The sequence below is a fragment of the Cupressus sempervirens genome, chromosome 10 (genome assembly GCF_028749045.1).
Source record: "Cupressus sempervirens isolate cs-2001-9-10 chromosome 10, ASM2874904v1, whole genome shotgun sequence".
Lineage (NCBI taxonomy): Eukaryota > Viridiplantae > Streptophyta > Pinopsida > Cupressales > Cupressaceae > Cupressus > Cupressus sempervirens.
Genome location: NC_143127.1, coordinates 728,284,398 through 728,300,525, shown reverse-complemented (window position 1 = coordinate 728,300,525; position 16,128 = coordinate 728,284,398). Strand labels below are relative to the sequence as shown.

The 16,128-nt window shown below is 36.1% G+C and overlaps 1 protein-coding gene across 2 annotated transcripts; it reads left to right on the top strand.

Annotated features, from left to right (window-relative positions):
• The first annotated feature begins 5,702 nt into the window (after nucleotides 1-5,702).
• On the top strand, nucleotides 5,703-14,740 carry LOC149535897 (cytochrome P450 734A1-like). Of its 2 annotated transcripts, XM_089803102.1 has the most exons (5): nucleotides 5,703-6,140; nucleotides 6,350-6,573; nucleotides 13,109-13,350; nucleotides 13,572-13,965; nucleotides 14,134-14,740. In XM_089803102.1, exons 1-5 carry the CDS (start codon nucleotides 5,870-5,872, stop codon nucleotides 14,557-14,559), a joined length of 1,557 nt encoding a protein of 518 aa, XP_089659228.1. In that variant the 5' UTR covers nucleotides 5,703-5,869; the 3' UTR covers nucleotides 14,560-14,740. The 2 variants fall into 2 exon arrangements, with proteins under 2 accessions (XP_089659228.1, XP_089659229.1); XM_089803103.1 differs by lacking the exon at nucleotides 6,350-6,573 and having other exon boundaries at nucleotides 5,801-6,140.
• Nucleotides 14,741-16,128: the final 1,388 nt, after the last annotated feature.

The window sequence follows — 16,128 nt, the reverse complement described above, 5'->3', positions numbered from 1 at the left end:
GGCATGTGGATTTCCATACAATTTTAGAATTCATTTAAACATGTAGGTCTATACTCTAGAACATATTCACCATATATTTGTGTTTCTTTAAAGAATCAATTAAAAACAAATCTTGGTAAGGAAGAGCGAAAAAATAATTTTTTTGATAATGCAATGCTTACCCTTTGACCATTTATTAAATAATCATAATCAAGTCTCTAACTATTGACAATCTCTATAAATAATCCTTGAATGTTGGACATGTGTAAATGTATGCATCATGACCCTTATCGATAAGTTGATATATATTCAGTGACCAAGAAAAGTCTACCCCAATGTTCTCATATTTTCCAATGCACAATTTTAGAGTAGGTTGTACAAAGAAGCACGCAAATATTATAAGATTTTCAATTTGAGATCTACAACACGTATATATATAGCCCCTTACAAATGTAGAATATTCAAATATAAGGGAACATTTTTCCTTGCAAATATTCCATACCACTTTTTCAAATCTTCTATAAAATGTATTGATTATATGTATAACTCATATTATCACTTAACATTCTAAATATTAAAAGAACGCATATCCTTCAAATTACATCTTTTCACTTCTTTTGACATTATATCTCAAATAATTGTTGGTATTTTCTATCATGCAAATTCTAATTTTATTTAGCAATTGATTATATTCATTTGCATGATTCTTGTTGAATTTGTTTACATATGTTCTTTTATAAACACCATTTTTACCTCTAATAATTATAATTTTTATAACTATTTCTATTCAATGACATCCCTTTATCCTAACCCCAACCTTAAAAACGTCTCCAAATCAAGTTTTTATAAGTATTTCTATTTAATGACATTCCTTTATCCTAACCCTAACCTTAAAGACGTCTCCAAATCAAATTTCCTAACCCTTAGTTATTTTATCATCTTCTCTAGAGTGGACCTCTTAAGGGTTCTTCTTGGAAGGGACATTCCCTATCCAAGGCCTTATCACATACACATATGTTGACATCATCAAAGTATTATGGCCATTATCTACCCATTTAGACAAGGGTTCCATTGACCTCTTGCCTAGGACTATAAGGCATTTATATGAGGGTTGTATTAACTTCTATTTATTGATTTTACAGAAAAAATACACCTTTTTTGTAGCTACATACCATTAAAATCCATTTCTTCATCTTCAAAGAAACAAACTACTCATTACCTTGTAATATAGTCTATTAAACTTACAAAAATGTTTGTAAATGTTTATCTTATTTTGCTTCAAGAATAGTTTACTTTGTGGGCAATTTAACTATCTTTGTTTTTTAATTTCCTTTTCTACATTTCTTTTTGTTTTATAATAAATGTATATGAATTTAAGAACAAGTTATGTAAGTGATCTGGCCGTTTATTATTTAACTATTTCAATTTCAATATATTTATTTTGTTTTCCTCTTTTACATTTCCTTCATATTCTATTAAACATTTTGACAAAAAAAAAAACATGTGAGCTAGTGTTTTATAGATTTGTACCTTTTGTCATTATCGACATACCCTTGCTCCTTCGGGTGCAAGTGCTAGTATAACTTTTTGTATGAATTGAGGACCACCTCCGTGTGCCAACTTAATCAAAAACATTTTCTATAATGCAAATATAAACCATATTCTGCGCAAATTTGCTGCACGAAGGGACTTAAAAATAAAGAAATTGCATTGTGAAAGCTTTGCTCATCTTCCACTCCTTCCATATGTCAGTTACGCACGCCTCGTGCAGCCAAGGCCATTTTCCACTTCCACGCATTCAACTATGGATCACAGAATAAATTTCAAAGATAGATTAGAGGAAAATGGATTAGAGGAGGCAAAGATAGACATGTTAGAGTGACAATGAAGAATATAGGAGATAAAAATAACATTTTCAGCAAGAGGAAGTTTCTTAGAGGCACACGCATATATCTTGATGATGATCTCACCGTAACTCAGCAAGAAGAAAGGAGGAAGGAATGGGAAAAAGTGAAAACAGCAAGAGGAAAAGGCAAGTGGGCGTGGTTACAAGATGGCAAAGCCCAAATCAGCGACAAAATCACACGCAATAAATAGGAACTCGGGCCCACCCAGGAACATTTAACTATAGTTAGCTGGAACTGTAGAGGTTATCCTTGGAGAAGAGGACCTGGGTTAGGGCCGATAGCTAAAAATAATGACATCATTATGCTTACCGAGACTCATGAGCATGATGGATGTAGAGTTCCAGATTTTGAAGGATATAAGAAGGTATCACTGTGGAATGAAAAGATAGATAATGGTAAGGGGCATGGAGGCATCACCGTTCTAATAAAAGAAACTTGGAGCAGATTTGTAAACTTAGAGAAAGAAGATGTAAACAAGTAGTATATTTGGATAAAAATAACAGAGAATCAGATTTCTACAAGGGTGGCTATATGTTACTTCGCTCCAAAAGGCTCAAAAATATATTAAAAACATAGGTTGGATCGAGAAGATCCGTTTGTTGCGCTAAAAAAAGACATAACAGCCTTTAGCTCTTTAGGGGAAATAATGTTAATAGGGGATTTCAATGCTAGAACAGCAAACAACCAAACTCTCAATCTTAAGGAGAGTTACAATGAAAGCAGAGATCCAGTTTGGCTCGAAGAAGAAGGGACACAAAAATGGGAAAGATCTTCACAGGATAGCATGGGAAAGATTAATCATTTTGGTGCTGAATTACTAGGCTTATGCTGCCTATACAACATGGTTATATGCAATGGTATGGAAAAGTGGCCTAAATCAGGAGGCATCACATGCAAAAGACACAATGGACAAAGTGTTGTTGATTATGTTATATGCTCGCAAGACTATGTCGCAAAGATAATTAACTTTGACATAGAAGATTGCCCCATGGAGTTAAAATCTGATCATAACCCCATCTTGATAAGGGTGACTACTCACTTCAAAGATCAACATATTGTCCCAAAACTTTTACAGAAGAGGAAGATGATTCCAACTGGCAAAGTTTTAATGACACAAGAAAACCATGATACTTTTCAAGACTCTCTTTTGCGGCTGTCTAGGGTTCCGGGAAACCATCTAGAGTCTGAAAAACAACATTTCATGGACAAGGATAATCTTGTTCTTACTATCATTAAAGCATTGGAGGAGTGTAAAAGATCTAGGGCCACAAAAGAAGCCAAGAACACTTTTCCGGCCAATCCTTGGTTTGATGAGGAGTGCAAAATGGCAAAAAGGAATTGGAAAAAGAGCATGAACAAAGAAAGTAGAAAAGAGTATAATCAACTGATTAAAAAGAAGAAAGAAGAGTATGTGAACAAAAGAAGAATAGAGTTGATTAATCTTGGTAAAAACAACCCCAAGAAATTTTGGAAAGAGCTTCAGCAGAGAAAAACTCAGATAGTGAATAACATAACAGGAACCAAATGGCTGGAATATGCCAAGACTCTCTACGAATGTGATCTAAGAGAGCATAGTATCATGGAAACAGAGACTACAGGGGAGTTATTCAGTGAAAATGATATTATTCAAGGCATCAAAAGGTTAGCTATTGGTAAAGCGCAAAATATAGATGGGCTACAAGCGGAATACTTAAAATGGGGTGCTGAAATCCTCACACCACACATCACTAAGATTTTCAACAGTGTCAATAGAGAGGGTTTCCCTGTAAAATGGACTACAAGTGTGGTGATCCCACTCCACAAAAGTGGAGATATAAACAATCCTTCTAATTACCGAACCATCATGATCAATCCACTATTTGGCAAGTTATTTGGTAGTTTGGTAGAACAAAAAATCAGCAACTGGGCTGAAACAGAAGGCAAACATGCAAAAGGGCAAGCAGGCTTTAGACCAAAACACTCTACTATAGATCACGACATCACTCTCAGGCATTTGATAGAGAAAGTTTGGGACACTCCGGGGAACGAGGCTTTTTGTTGTTTCGTGGACTTTAAAAAAGCTTTCGACATAGTGCCACGTAATAAACTATGGGATAGAATGGTAGAGCTGGATGTCCCTAAAGAACTTACGTCAACAGTTTACAGATTATATGAGCAGGTCAAAGCTAAAATCAGAACGACAGAAGGGTTATCAGAAGATTTTGATAGCAACATCGGGGTTAAGCAAGGGTGTCCGCTTTCTCCCACACTATTCGGGCTTTATATTGACAAGTTAGAAGAGTGGATAAACAAGACCAATGGTGAGGGGGTGTAGCTGGCCCACTTCGTGATAAGATTGCTCTTATATGCAGATGATCTCATAATTCTTGCTAGAACAGCTAAAGGTTTGAAAGAGCACTTGAAAGCACTAGAATTTTTTTGCCATGATGTAGGAATGCAAGTTAACACTAGCAAAACCAAAATTATGATCTTCTCACTAAAGAAGAATAGGGGCATACAAGACAAGTTTCTGTTTGAAAATAGCCCCCTTGAGATTTTGGAAGAGTACAAATACTTGGGCATCGATTTTCATAACAAACTCAACTGGGATACTTGTAGATCGAAAAGAATCCAAGGGGGCTGGAAGGCGTTATACTCTTTACAAAACAAGTGCAGGAACGCAGAATTATGGGATTGGACGACCATGAAAACTCTGTTTGGTTTGCTGGTCACTCCGGTTATTCTATACGGATGTGAAGTGTGGGGTGGTAGTATGTCCAAACAGAAATGGCGGCAAGTAGAAAGAATTCAAAAACACTTTATCACATGCAATCTTAAAGTCAAGACCACAGTTCCGTATGAAATCCTTTTGGCGGAGGTGGGTTCCTTTCCATTAGAAGCCGTCGCATTGACCCGAATACTAAGCTATTTAAAGAAAACCCAAGGTCTAGAAACACATCGTTGGCCCAAGTTGGTAATAGAGGAAAAACTTGTGAGGCGGAAAAGCACATGGATGAAACAAAATGACAAATGGATGCAAAAATGGGATATCAACATCCAAGCTTGCCCGGATAACATTAAAGAAATAAAAAAGTTTGTCAATGAAAAATTTCGCAATATTCTGTAGACAAGACACATAGGGAGGAAAAAATCTTATTACATTAAAGAATTTAATCCCACTTCTAGTCATGATGAAAAGGCCTATATAAGGGCACCTATTAACTGGAAAGCAAAAATGTTGATGGCACAAATTAGAACTAGTTCACATCAGCTGCGATGTGAAACTGGTAGATGGCAAGTTCCAAAGGAAGAGTGGGCAGACAGAACATGTTTATTTTGCAATATGGGAACAGTGGAGACAGAGCAACACTTTGTCATGGAATGCTTGGCTTACAACGACATCAGATCTGATTATACAAAAATTTTGCAGAACAAGGACTTCAACTATTTATTTGAGGAAGATCAAGTGAAGAGAACAGCGGAGTTGATTATCAAAATTCAGAGAAGAAGAGACAAGTTAACCAAAACTTTGCAACTGACTAGTTTGGCTCCTGACTCGGGAGGGCGATTGCATGGGTCCCATAGACTACTTTAGTCTCGTGGACGTCATTAAAATCTATCATATCATATCATGTCAATTTTGGATTAATGCTCGTGTTCCCCTGTAGAACGCCTTCCGGCATAAAAGTTAAAAACTCTCCACAAGGTGAATATTTAGAAAATAATTATGCCTTACCAACTCCCTTTTGACACATAACTCATCCAAGCTATCATGTATTCACACTACTACAACTGTTGAAGTTCGCACAATCACATGTCTTCGTCTATTCAATGAACGGATAACTTTTCCTATTGCAAATGTATTGACAAGAAAGCCGGGGATCCTACAGTTGGACCAAAAAGAGGGATAATGTTCCTTTTGCAAATGTATTAACAAGAAAGAAGGGAATCCTGCACATGGGCAGAGTAGGCTTTCAGAACCAAAGAATTGGTGGGTTTCTACCATGGAGTGGGTATTTTGGGGTTTGACATTTGTTTCTGCAGGTTTAATTTTGATTTTGTTCAAGATTTCAACAACGATATGGTTGAAGCCTATGCAAGTGACAAAGTTGTTTGAAGCCCAAGGAATCAGGGGCCCTCCATACAAACTACTCTATGGGAATACCAAAGATATATCCACAATGATCCAGGAGCAGAAAGCTAAACCCATGCCTCTCTCACATGACATACTCCCTCGAGTTTTCCCCCACTTACATCAGTGGAGCAAAATCTACGGTACACCCATATTCTACATTTTATAAAGCATTTGATGTTTCATTAATAATATCACATGAATTCCTGCTTAGTACTATTGATTTTTTTGCTTGGGTATTGTAAGAATTAGACTAGTGGCTGATAAGGGGGAATAGTGAATGATTAAAAAGAAGATTCAGGACTCTGTAGACTCTATTAATTAAAAAAACTTGGTCTGTGTGATATAATAGGTCAGGATTTCATTTTCTGGTTTGGATCTCAAGCCAGGTTGGTTGTTCCCGACCCCGACCTTATTAAGGAGATATGTTCCACTAAATTTAGCAACTATTCAAAGGTTCCGGGTGATCCCCTTTCAAGACAACTGGTTGGTCAGGGACTTGTGGGATTGAGAGGTGAGAAATGGGCTCGGCACAGGAAAATAATCAATCCCGCTTTCCATATGGATCTCTTGAAGGTGAATTGTGCATCGATTTTAGTCTAAATAAGAACCTTTCTTTAAGTTGGCTTTGACATTTGCTCAAACAGTTGTCCTGCATCAATGTTGTTAATTTTCAAACAAACCCGACCTCAGGTGATTTCAACTTAATTGAATTGTAATGTTGTTTCACTGTATGGAAGAAAGTGTTAGATGTTTCAGGTTGGCCTATTTGTGTAAACATCATATTTGAGATTTTCATCTCAATATGGCACACACCATGAACTCACCTAGAGTATATCTAGGAAACTTACCGAATTCAGCGATAATGGCTACTCTGTTTAACTTTTTTGTATAGACAACTTATAATATCCATTTACATTGTTTGAACACACAAAACCATCATTTTTTGGACTGCCAGAGTGGCAGAACAGAGAAGAATGATCCATCAAATATAAAAAATGAATTCTAATGTCCCGGACTTCTTTGTCATGGACTTTTTGTAGAAACCTTTAAGATTGCACATACAAATGTTTGATGTGACGCTTTTGATATATCTAGCATTCAAGAGTTTTTGTTTGGGCAAAGGATGTTTTTCAGAGAGAGAGTATGATTAAAATGATATTCCCAGATAGAAATGTATTTATGAATCTTGCATATTAATTTCTTCAATTAATAAATTTTGATAGAATTAATATAACGATATATTTTTTTTCAAAAAATTGATAGTGATTAAAGTGTAATTATATTTAATTAAATATAATGATGTTTTATGGTTGCTAACTCATTACTACCATTGCTGTCATGTGTCGATGTCATTCCATGGACAATCAGTGACCCCATTGAATGTCTCCATGGCCAAATGTTGCAGCTGGGATTCACAAGTCAATGTAAAAATCATTTCAAATAGCATGCACTTGCTTTAAAGTATATTCAATCCAGATTATTTAAAGACGTCTAGTGCGGTGCCACATTACTTAAGCCCAAATGTGATGCAAATTACCTTCTAATCCTGCATATAAAACAAAAACTTTTTCTCTATGTATGGCACAAAAAGTAACCAAGTAGAAATATAATCAGAACAGTGGGATACTATATTATGCAGCATCCTCTGGCGCTTTTGTTCTTTTATTCCTACCTGTAAAGGAAAATTACATCCTCTAATGATCCCCCCATCTTAGCAGACCTCTACTTTTTATTCAGCAATCCTGGCCATTCTCTCGACTCCCTACGAAAACTTCTATCCCTAAAAAGTACTTTTCTTAATTGCCTCCTACATGACTGAAAATCAACACCTAACTAACTGAAGAGTTATCTCCTTATTTTATCTCCTGTGTGGACAGGAATTAACCGCTGATTCAACTCCTTCGTAATTCACACAATAACAACTAAAACCAGACAAAGCATGACTCATCAAATACTGGATGCGTTGGCATTAAACCTCAGTTAAGCTGCAAATAACTGAGCAGTCACAGTCTTTTACAATTGAATACAGCTGTATTTGGACAGTTGTTACTCTAAATGCTCTGCATCATCCTCCCCTGGTCTGGAAAATCTTGAACATTTCAGTTCTCGTGTATTTGGTTCAACTTTTGGATCAGCTTGGCTATACTTAAGCAACTTGGCTTCGGAGATCCAAGAGTTATAGGAATCAAGGAGGCCTTCCCATTTAACACAATACATCTTATAAGATCTGGATCGAGTAACCATCAATTTGGTAGCTCCTACTTGTTCAATTCTTCCCTTTTCTTCCTTGGCATGTGTTTGATCCAATGGTCATTTTCCACTTCATGTTGTTCTTCTCCTAACCGATTATTACTAGTCCTAGCTGAATAAGAATGAAGATCAGCAACATTAAAGATGGGACTGATGTACAATTCTTTAGGCAGTTCAATTTGGTAGGGATTGTCATTTATCCTCTTCTTGATTTTGCAAGGCCCAATTTCCTTTGGCTTCAGCTTGTTGTAGACACCTTGTGGATAACTTTCTTTGTGTTGATGTACCATAACCATTTCTCCTTGAAAAACCTTTCTTCTCCAATGCAGATCAACTTTCTCCTTATAATGATTATTCATGGATTGCAATTTGAGTCTAAATTGCTGTTGTACCTCTTTAATATTCTCCAAGAAATGTGTAGCTGTGTGGTTATTGTGTGGGCTTATTGGCAAGTCAACTAGGTCCACAACTCCTTTAGGATTCACACTACCTGTGGATTGATTTATGCTGGAATTATAGGCAAACTCAGCTTGAGGTATGATCGAATCCCACTGCCGAGGATTTACTCCAATTAAACACCTTAATAGGTTGCCTAGGCTACTATTTACCACCCCTGTTTGACCATCAGTTTGAGGATGGTATGCTGAACTGAATTGCAGTCTGTTGTCGAACTTGTTCCATAAAATTTTCCAAAAATGACTTAAGAACTTGGTGTCCCTATCACTTGTTATTGTTTTTGGAACACCATGCATCCTTACAACATCTTTGAAAAAAAATGTGCGACATGAATTGCATCATTGGTTTTCTTACATGGTATGAAATGGGCCATTTTAGAGAAATGGTCCACCACTATAAACACTGAATCATTACCTCTTTGAGTTTTTGGAAGCCCCAAGATAAAATCCATAGAAATATCAATCCATGGCTCCTTTGGTACAGGTAAGGGAAAGTATAAACCTGTATTTTGGCTTCCTCCTTTCGATGTTTGGCACACCCTACATGCAACAATAAACTTGTTCACATCTCTTCTCATATTGGGCCAAAAGAACTTCTCACTTACTAGCCAAAAGTTTTATCCCTTCAAAATGTCCACCCAAACTATTTGAGTGCATCAGCCATTACATTGCTCTTACCACTTCTATGTTGCACAACAAAAGTATAAGCTTGGAAAAAGGAAGCCCATTTAGCATGCTTATGGAACAGCTTACCTTGTGAATTGATATACTTCAAAGCTTGATTATCAGTCATCAAAACAAAATCCTTGTGTAAGAGATATTGCCTGCAATATTTTAAAGCTTGGTACTACTGCATAAAATTCATTTAGTTTCTCACTGAAGAAGGCAACTGGTTTCCCTCTTGGCTTAGCACTCCCCAAATAGCTAGCCCTGAAGCATCACATTCAATTGTAAAAAGTTCTTCAAAATCAGGTATGCTAAGAATAGGTGCTTCTATTACCCTCTTTTTGAGCTGTTGAAAACTAATATCAGCAGCCTTTGTCCAAATAAAGACCTTCCCCTTTGTGCAATCAGTCAATGATGCGCTTATGCCGCTAAAATTTCTCATGAATCTCTTATAGAAATTTGCCAAACTATAGAAGCTTCTTACCTCAGTGATACTTTGAAGAGTAGGCCACTCAAGAATAGTATTGACCTTTTTAAGATCCATGCTCAAGCCATCTGATGAAATAGCATCACCCAAGAAAACCAGCTTGCCTTTACAAAATTCACTTTTTCCATTATTGATGAATAATCTTTCTACTCTTAAGTATATCAAGTACTGCCCTCAAATGTTCTACATGCTCCTTCAAGGATATACTAAAAATCAAGATATCATCAAAGTAGACAATCATAAATTTTTCAATGTGCTTTCTAAATACCCAATTCATTGTTCACATAAAGGTAGCTGGTACATTGGGCAATCTGAATGGCACCGCCATCCACTCAAATATCCATTCTGGATTTTGAAGGTAGTCTTCCACTTGTCACCTTCCTGAATGCAGATTTGATGATGACTGCTTCTAGGGTCAATTTTGGAGAAGATCATAGCACATGACAAGAAATCCAATCGATCATCCATCCTAGGTAGCGGATAGTGATGCTTCACAGTGAATTTGTTGATGGCTTTTGAATCCATATAATGTCTCCACTATCCTCCTTTCTTAGGGGAGAGTAGAGCAGGTGTGGCACACAGGCTCATAATTTCTCCCACAAATCCTTTCTTCAGTAGTTTTGTGATTTGCCTCCTCATTTCCTCATTCTCTAGAGGAGGCAATCTATAAGCTGCCAGATTTGGGAGTTTCACAGCAAGAATTGGATCAATTTGGTGGGCAATGCCTCTAAAGGGAGGCAACCCAGCTGGAAGGTCACTTGGTGTCAAGTCTGAATATTGTCGCAGCAGCTCTTCCACTTCCATTGGAATTGTTTGCTTCGCTGATTTATCTTTTTCTTGTGGGTACAACAGATAACGAACCTCTCCCTTAGATTCCCTGAAAAACTCTTTCCAACTCACTGTGGATAGGGACAAAGCTGCTATTTTTGTTTCTCTTCCTCCCCTAAAAGGCTTCAAAATATGAAGTTTACCCTCATGTTGCAGCTCATAGGTGTTCTCCTTACCATGATGAACCACATCCCTATCAAACAGCCAAGGCCTAGCCAATAACAAATGAAAAGCATCCATTGGCACTACATCACACATCACCTTTTCTTCATATGGACCAATTTAAATTGCACAAAACAGGATTGATTTACAAGCACATTGTGATCCTTTTTAAACCAAGAAATTTTATAAGGATTTGGTTATTCTATTCAAGCGAACTTTAATTGTTTAACCATCTCTGTACTTACCAAGTTATCAATAGATCCTCCATCAAATATCACCTTGCACACTCTATCTTTGCACATGCATTGTGTTCAAAACACACTATTTCTTCTCCAATATGCTATAGTGGTTTCCTTGTCTCCAGTCATCATGGTTCTCAGTCCAATATCTCCGGGTGGGAGGGTCTAATAGGGAAAACAAAATGAGTCAGGATTCGCCCCCCTCTTTTCACCCCTTCCTTGGAAATTGGGCTTCACAATATCTATGGGTTCTTCATTGGTTGAGTTGGATAACTTACTCTTCCCTTACTCAAACTACCACCTGTTTTGCTCATTGCTCTTTTACTCTACTCAATTTCTCCTTTGCTTTTAAAGCTGATTGATAAGCTCCATCTATGGAATCCAGTATGAGTAAGGTCAACTCATTTCGGAGCTGAAATCTGAGTCCATTAATATACCTGGCCACAGTATGCTCATTGCCTTCTTGCAAGCTGGTTCTTATTTGCAGCTTCATAAACTCTTCAATGTAGGCCAATAAGGAGGACTCCACCTGTTTTAAGTTCTGAAATTCCTTAAAAAGATTCTATTGGTATTCTAAAGGCATGAATTTAGTCTTTAAATGTTTTAACATCTTTGGCCACAACTTAATTTTCTCCTTTCCCCGACTCCTCATGGTGTTTCAAAGATTTTCCCACCACAGAGTTGTATGAGACTTCATCTTTGACACTGCAATCTTTACCCTTTGCTAGTCAGTCTCATCAATCCCTTCCATTTCATAGTATTTCTCCAAATCTTTAATCCAAGCCAAGAACATCTTAGGGTTCAGATGACCTTTAAAATCAGGAACCACAGCCTTTACTTTAGTTCCTTGTTTGTTGGTGGCCTCAATAAATCTCTCCATTGGGTCTCTGACTGCTACTCCCCCTCTTTGAACCTCTTTCTCTTCAGAGTCTTCATGAAGCAGCCTAGCCTCTAGGTCCTGCACCCTTCGAAGTACTTCTTCTAGGCCATTACCTCTCAATCTAGCATTCCTCCTGCCTCTTCGTCCCCAGGTTATACGAACACTCCTCTCTGAGCCATTCTCAATGTTGCTCTGATACCAAACTGATGCAGATTACCCTCTAATCCTGCAAATAAAACAAAAACATCTGCTCTATGTATGGCACAAAAAGTGACCAAGTAAAAACATAATCAGAACAGTGGGAGATTGTATTATGCAGCATCCTCTAATGCTTTTGCTCTTTTATTCCTTTCAGTAAACAAAAAATACATCCTCTAATGACCCCCTCATCTTAACAGACCTCTACTTTTGATTTCAGCAATCCTATCCATTCTCACTTCATTCCCTGTGTAGGCTTCTATCCCTGAAGAGTATTTTCCTTAATTGCCTCTAACATGACTGGAAATCAACCCCTAACTAACTGGAGAGTATCTCCAAATTTATCTCGTGTGGACTGTAATTAACCCCTGATTCAACTCCTATATAATTCACTTAACTATCAACTAAAACCAAACAAAGCATGACTCATCAAATATTGGATGTGTCGTTAAACCCCAGTTAAGCTCCAAATGACTGAGCAATCACAGTCTTCCACAATTGAATGCAGCTGAACTTGGACAGCTGTTACTCTGAATGCTCTGCATCAAAATGCTATTTTAACAAGTTTCTCTGTAATGAAAAATCAAGCCTTCAAATTTTCCCATGGGGAAAACCAAATTAATATCCATCCTCTGCTGCCCCGAATTTGCCAACCTTTAGTGAAGGGTTATAACCTAGTGCAAGACCCAACACTTTGACAGAATAGCATACTTTTCTGCAGGCATCTTATCAAAGTGCAAGATTATTTGGGGTCTTAAGCCCATACTATTATTTTTCAGATCCTATAACAACAAATATATAGACCCTAATCTCGTAGAAGCTATGCAAATTATTATATGATTACTTGTCTATTTAATATACTTCCATTCATATTTTCATAGCAGACATATTCAGTCATACTAGAAATGTATATATTTTTATTGCACTATTTATGTGATTACAGGGTATGATTCCAACAATTGTCAAAAGCAGTGCCAATATGGTGGATGAATGGAGTAAATTGGTATTGTCTGGTGTATCTGAATTTGAAGTGCTAAAGGAGTTCCGTGATCTCACAGCAGATATTATAGCCCGCACAGCATTTGGTAGCAATTTTATAGAGGGAAAGGTTATATTCGATATGCAGGCCAAACAGATGATTCTCACAGCTGAATTATTTCACACCGTTTATATTCCAGGCTTCAGGTGACAAACTTGAGTTTGGTACGATTTGTCAATCTTAGATTACCAAAGAACGAAATCAAATTTTTGTCCATTTGTTCATTATAACATTTGAAATGGTGAATTCTTGAGGTGACATTTCTAATTCATAAATGGGTTTTATTATGAAAGGGATTATTCATACTATAATTTCTTTTCAATTCTTACATTGGTACGTACTATCTGAGTATGACTCCTTTCATCAGGTTTCTGCCTACTGCAAAGAACAGGCAACGTTGGAATTTGGAGAAAAATATAAGAAAATGTTTCGAACAAGTTATAGATGCAAGGAAAAATACTGCTGGAATGGAAAATGCAGGTAGGTATGGGTCCGATCTGCTTGGTTTTATGATGTCTGAGAGTAAGGAACAGGGGAGAGTCAATGGTAAAAGTAATGCAAGTCTTAGTACAGAGGAAATTATTGATGAATGTAAGACTTTCTTTTTTGGTGGTCATGAAACCACATCGGTTCTTTTGGCATGGAGCATAATATTGTTGGGAATACATCAAGATTGGCAAGAGCGAGGTCGCAGAGAGGTGTTGGATGTATGTGGAAAAAACAATTATCCAGATGCAGAGAGCTTAAGTAAGCTCAAAATCGTAAGTACCGTCTAATGCTTTTAGTAAAGAAATCAAGTCTTAGTGTGTGATATTTAAGCCGGGGTTAACAGAGATCATAATTATATTATGTGAATATCGTAAAATATTTAGATTTAGAAGCTGCATTTTGAATTTGTTTCATAAGTATTGTATGATTTTGTTTTATAGGTGGGAATGATAATTAATGAGGTCTTGAGGCTTTATCCACCTGCAGATGGAATATTACGAGAGGCTTGTGTGCCAGTGAAACTTGGAAGGTTCTCAATTCCTGCAGGTACTCAATTTGAGCTTAACTTCATTGCAATCCATCACGATCCTGCTTTGTGGGGAAATGATGCAAATGATTTCAACCCAAGGCGATTTAGTGAAGGAATTGCGAAAGCAGCAAAGCATCCAATGGCATTCATGCCCTTTGGAATAGGCCCAACTAAATGTGTGGGTCAGAATTTTGCCTTGCTGGAAGCAAAAATAGTTCTCACCATGATTCTGCAAAAATTTTCTTTTGTGACTTCACCTTCTTATACTCACGCTCCTTCACTTCTATTTACTCTACGACCTCAATACGGAGCTCAGGTTATTCTCCACGTGGACTAATATCTGAGAAAAGTCTGCATTGGATTTTTATAGTCTCTTGCACATAGGTAGATTTGGGAAAATCCTTAGTGTATATAAAGAAAATATTTCTTTTTAGTATTTTTAATAATTTTATATTATATTATTTTCTAAAGTTAGATGCAAGATGCTTAACTTTATTAATTTCCAAAATTATTTTTCATTTATTTGATTGACTTAAAAAATGAAGCTATAAGGACATCCACTATCTTAAATTTATGCCTAAAGTTTAACTATTTAATGTTTGAATTACAATAGTATTGGCCAATAATATTTTTAAATATGAAAGTTGGTAATTCTTTTTTTTTTTTCTAAATCATAATATTATTTAAATGGAGAATTGGTCTTATGATTATTATTCTATATAGATAAAATAATAGTTTTAACAAATTCACGTCTCTTTTAAATCAAATATTTTTTAATATTTTCAAATTTTAAATCTTTTTTTTAACAAATTCAAATGTCTCTTTTAAACTAAAAAAATCAAATATTTGTTAATACATGGAAATTTTATTTTTATTTTTTTAACAAAATGTTATGTATTTCATTTTTTGATGGAGGTCATCTACAAACAAGTTTTAGGTATAGATACGGGCCCACGCATGCTTGAAATATGTTAGGCTAAGAGCCAATGATTAAGGGTTATATATTTCTTTCATATCAACAAAATATTATTTTTAACAAATTCAACTATCTCTATTAAATCAAAATAAATAGAATTTTTTTTAATACATTGAAATTTTAAATTCTTTTTTTACAAAATATATTATATAATTTTTATTTCATTTTTTTAACATGCAAGAACTAAGTTGCTCACAACCTTGTTTAAATGATTATTGAAATTATTTCTATCAATAATTTTTGATCATGTCGGCCTGAGGTCAAAGATGCGGAGGCTACCACTGATCCCCCTGCTGCTGCTGCTCCCGATGACGACTGGTCTATGCCCAACCTGCCCCCCAATCCCACCAATGATTGGGGTTTCAATGACAAAGATGATCCTCCCCCCTCGGCTGCCACTGCTTTGGCAGCCTAAGGTTGCTATATATGTTTTTTTTTTTTTTTTTATGAATAGTTGCTATTTCCGGCTGATGCCGTGTGTTTAGATCTGGCTTAGGCCATTTGAACTCTCTCGCGAGGTGATCTTGTATCCTCCGACCCCTTTTTTTTGAATTGTATTCTAAATATATTTTTTTAATAGAACATGACTATTCATGAAAAAAAAAAATTATAAATAGATCTCAATGCTTTAATAGGTTATTGAGTGTGAGGCTCAAATATTCACATAAATTAGAGAAAGCATGTAAGAGAGCAGTATACAAATTCATTAAAAAATTATATTGATGTTTGACAAGAATACATAAGTAGATTCTAGCTATTTACTAAAGATGACAAAAAACAATTTGAAATTCCATGATCTAAATAGGTGGCGCATGGATTTAGATCAAGAGTGATGTGTCTTAAGCTAATGGTGTGGATGGTAAATAAATTTATATGCATGTCAAACTTGTTGAAAATTTCCACTTAAATTCACATGCAAGGGAATATCCA

Bases quoted from the DNA above. Each gene is read 5' to 3' on its own strand.
- LOC149535897 (XM_089803102.1), top strand. From the start codon at position 5,870: ATGGAGTGGGTATTTTGGGGTTTGACATTTGTTTCTGCAGGTTTAATT. The intron at 13,351-13,571 runs GTGACAAACTTG...TCCTTTCATCAG, and splicing joins GTTTATATTCCAGGCTTCAG to GTTTCTGCCTACTGCAAAGA. The intron at 13,966-14,133 runs GTAAGTACCGTC...TTTGTTTTATAG, and splicing joins GCTTAAGTAAGCTCAAAATC to GTGGGAATGATAATTAATGA.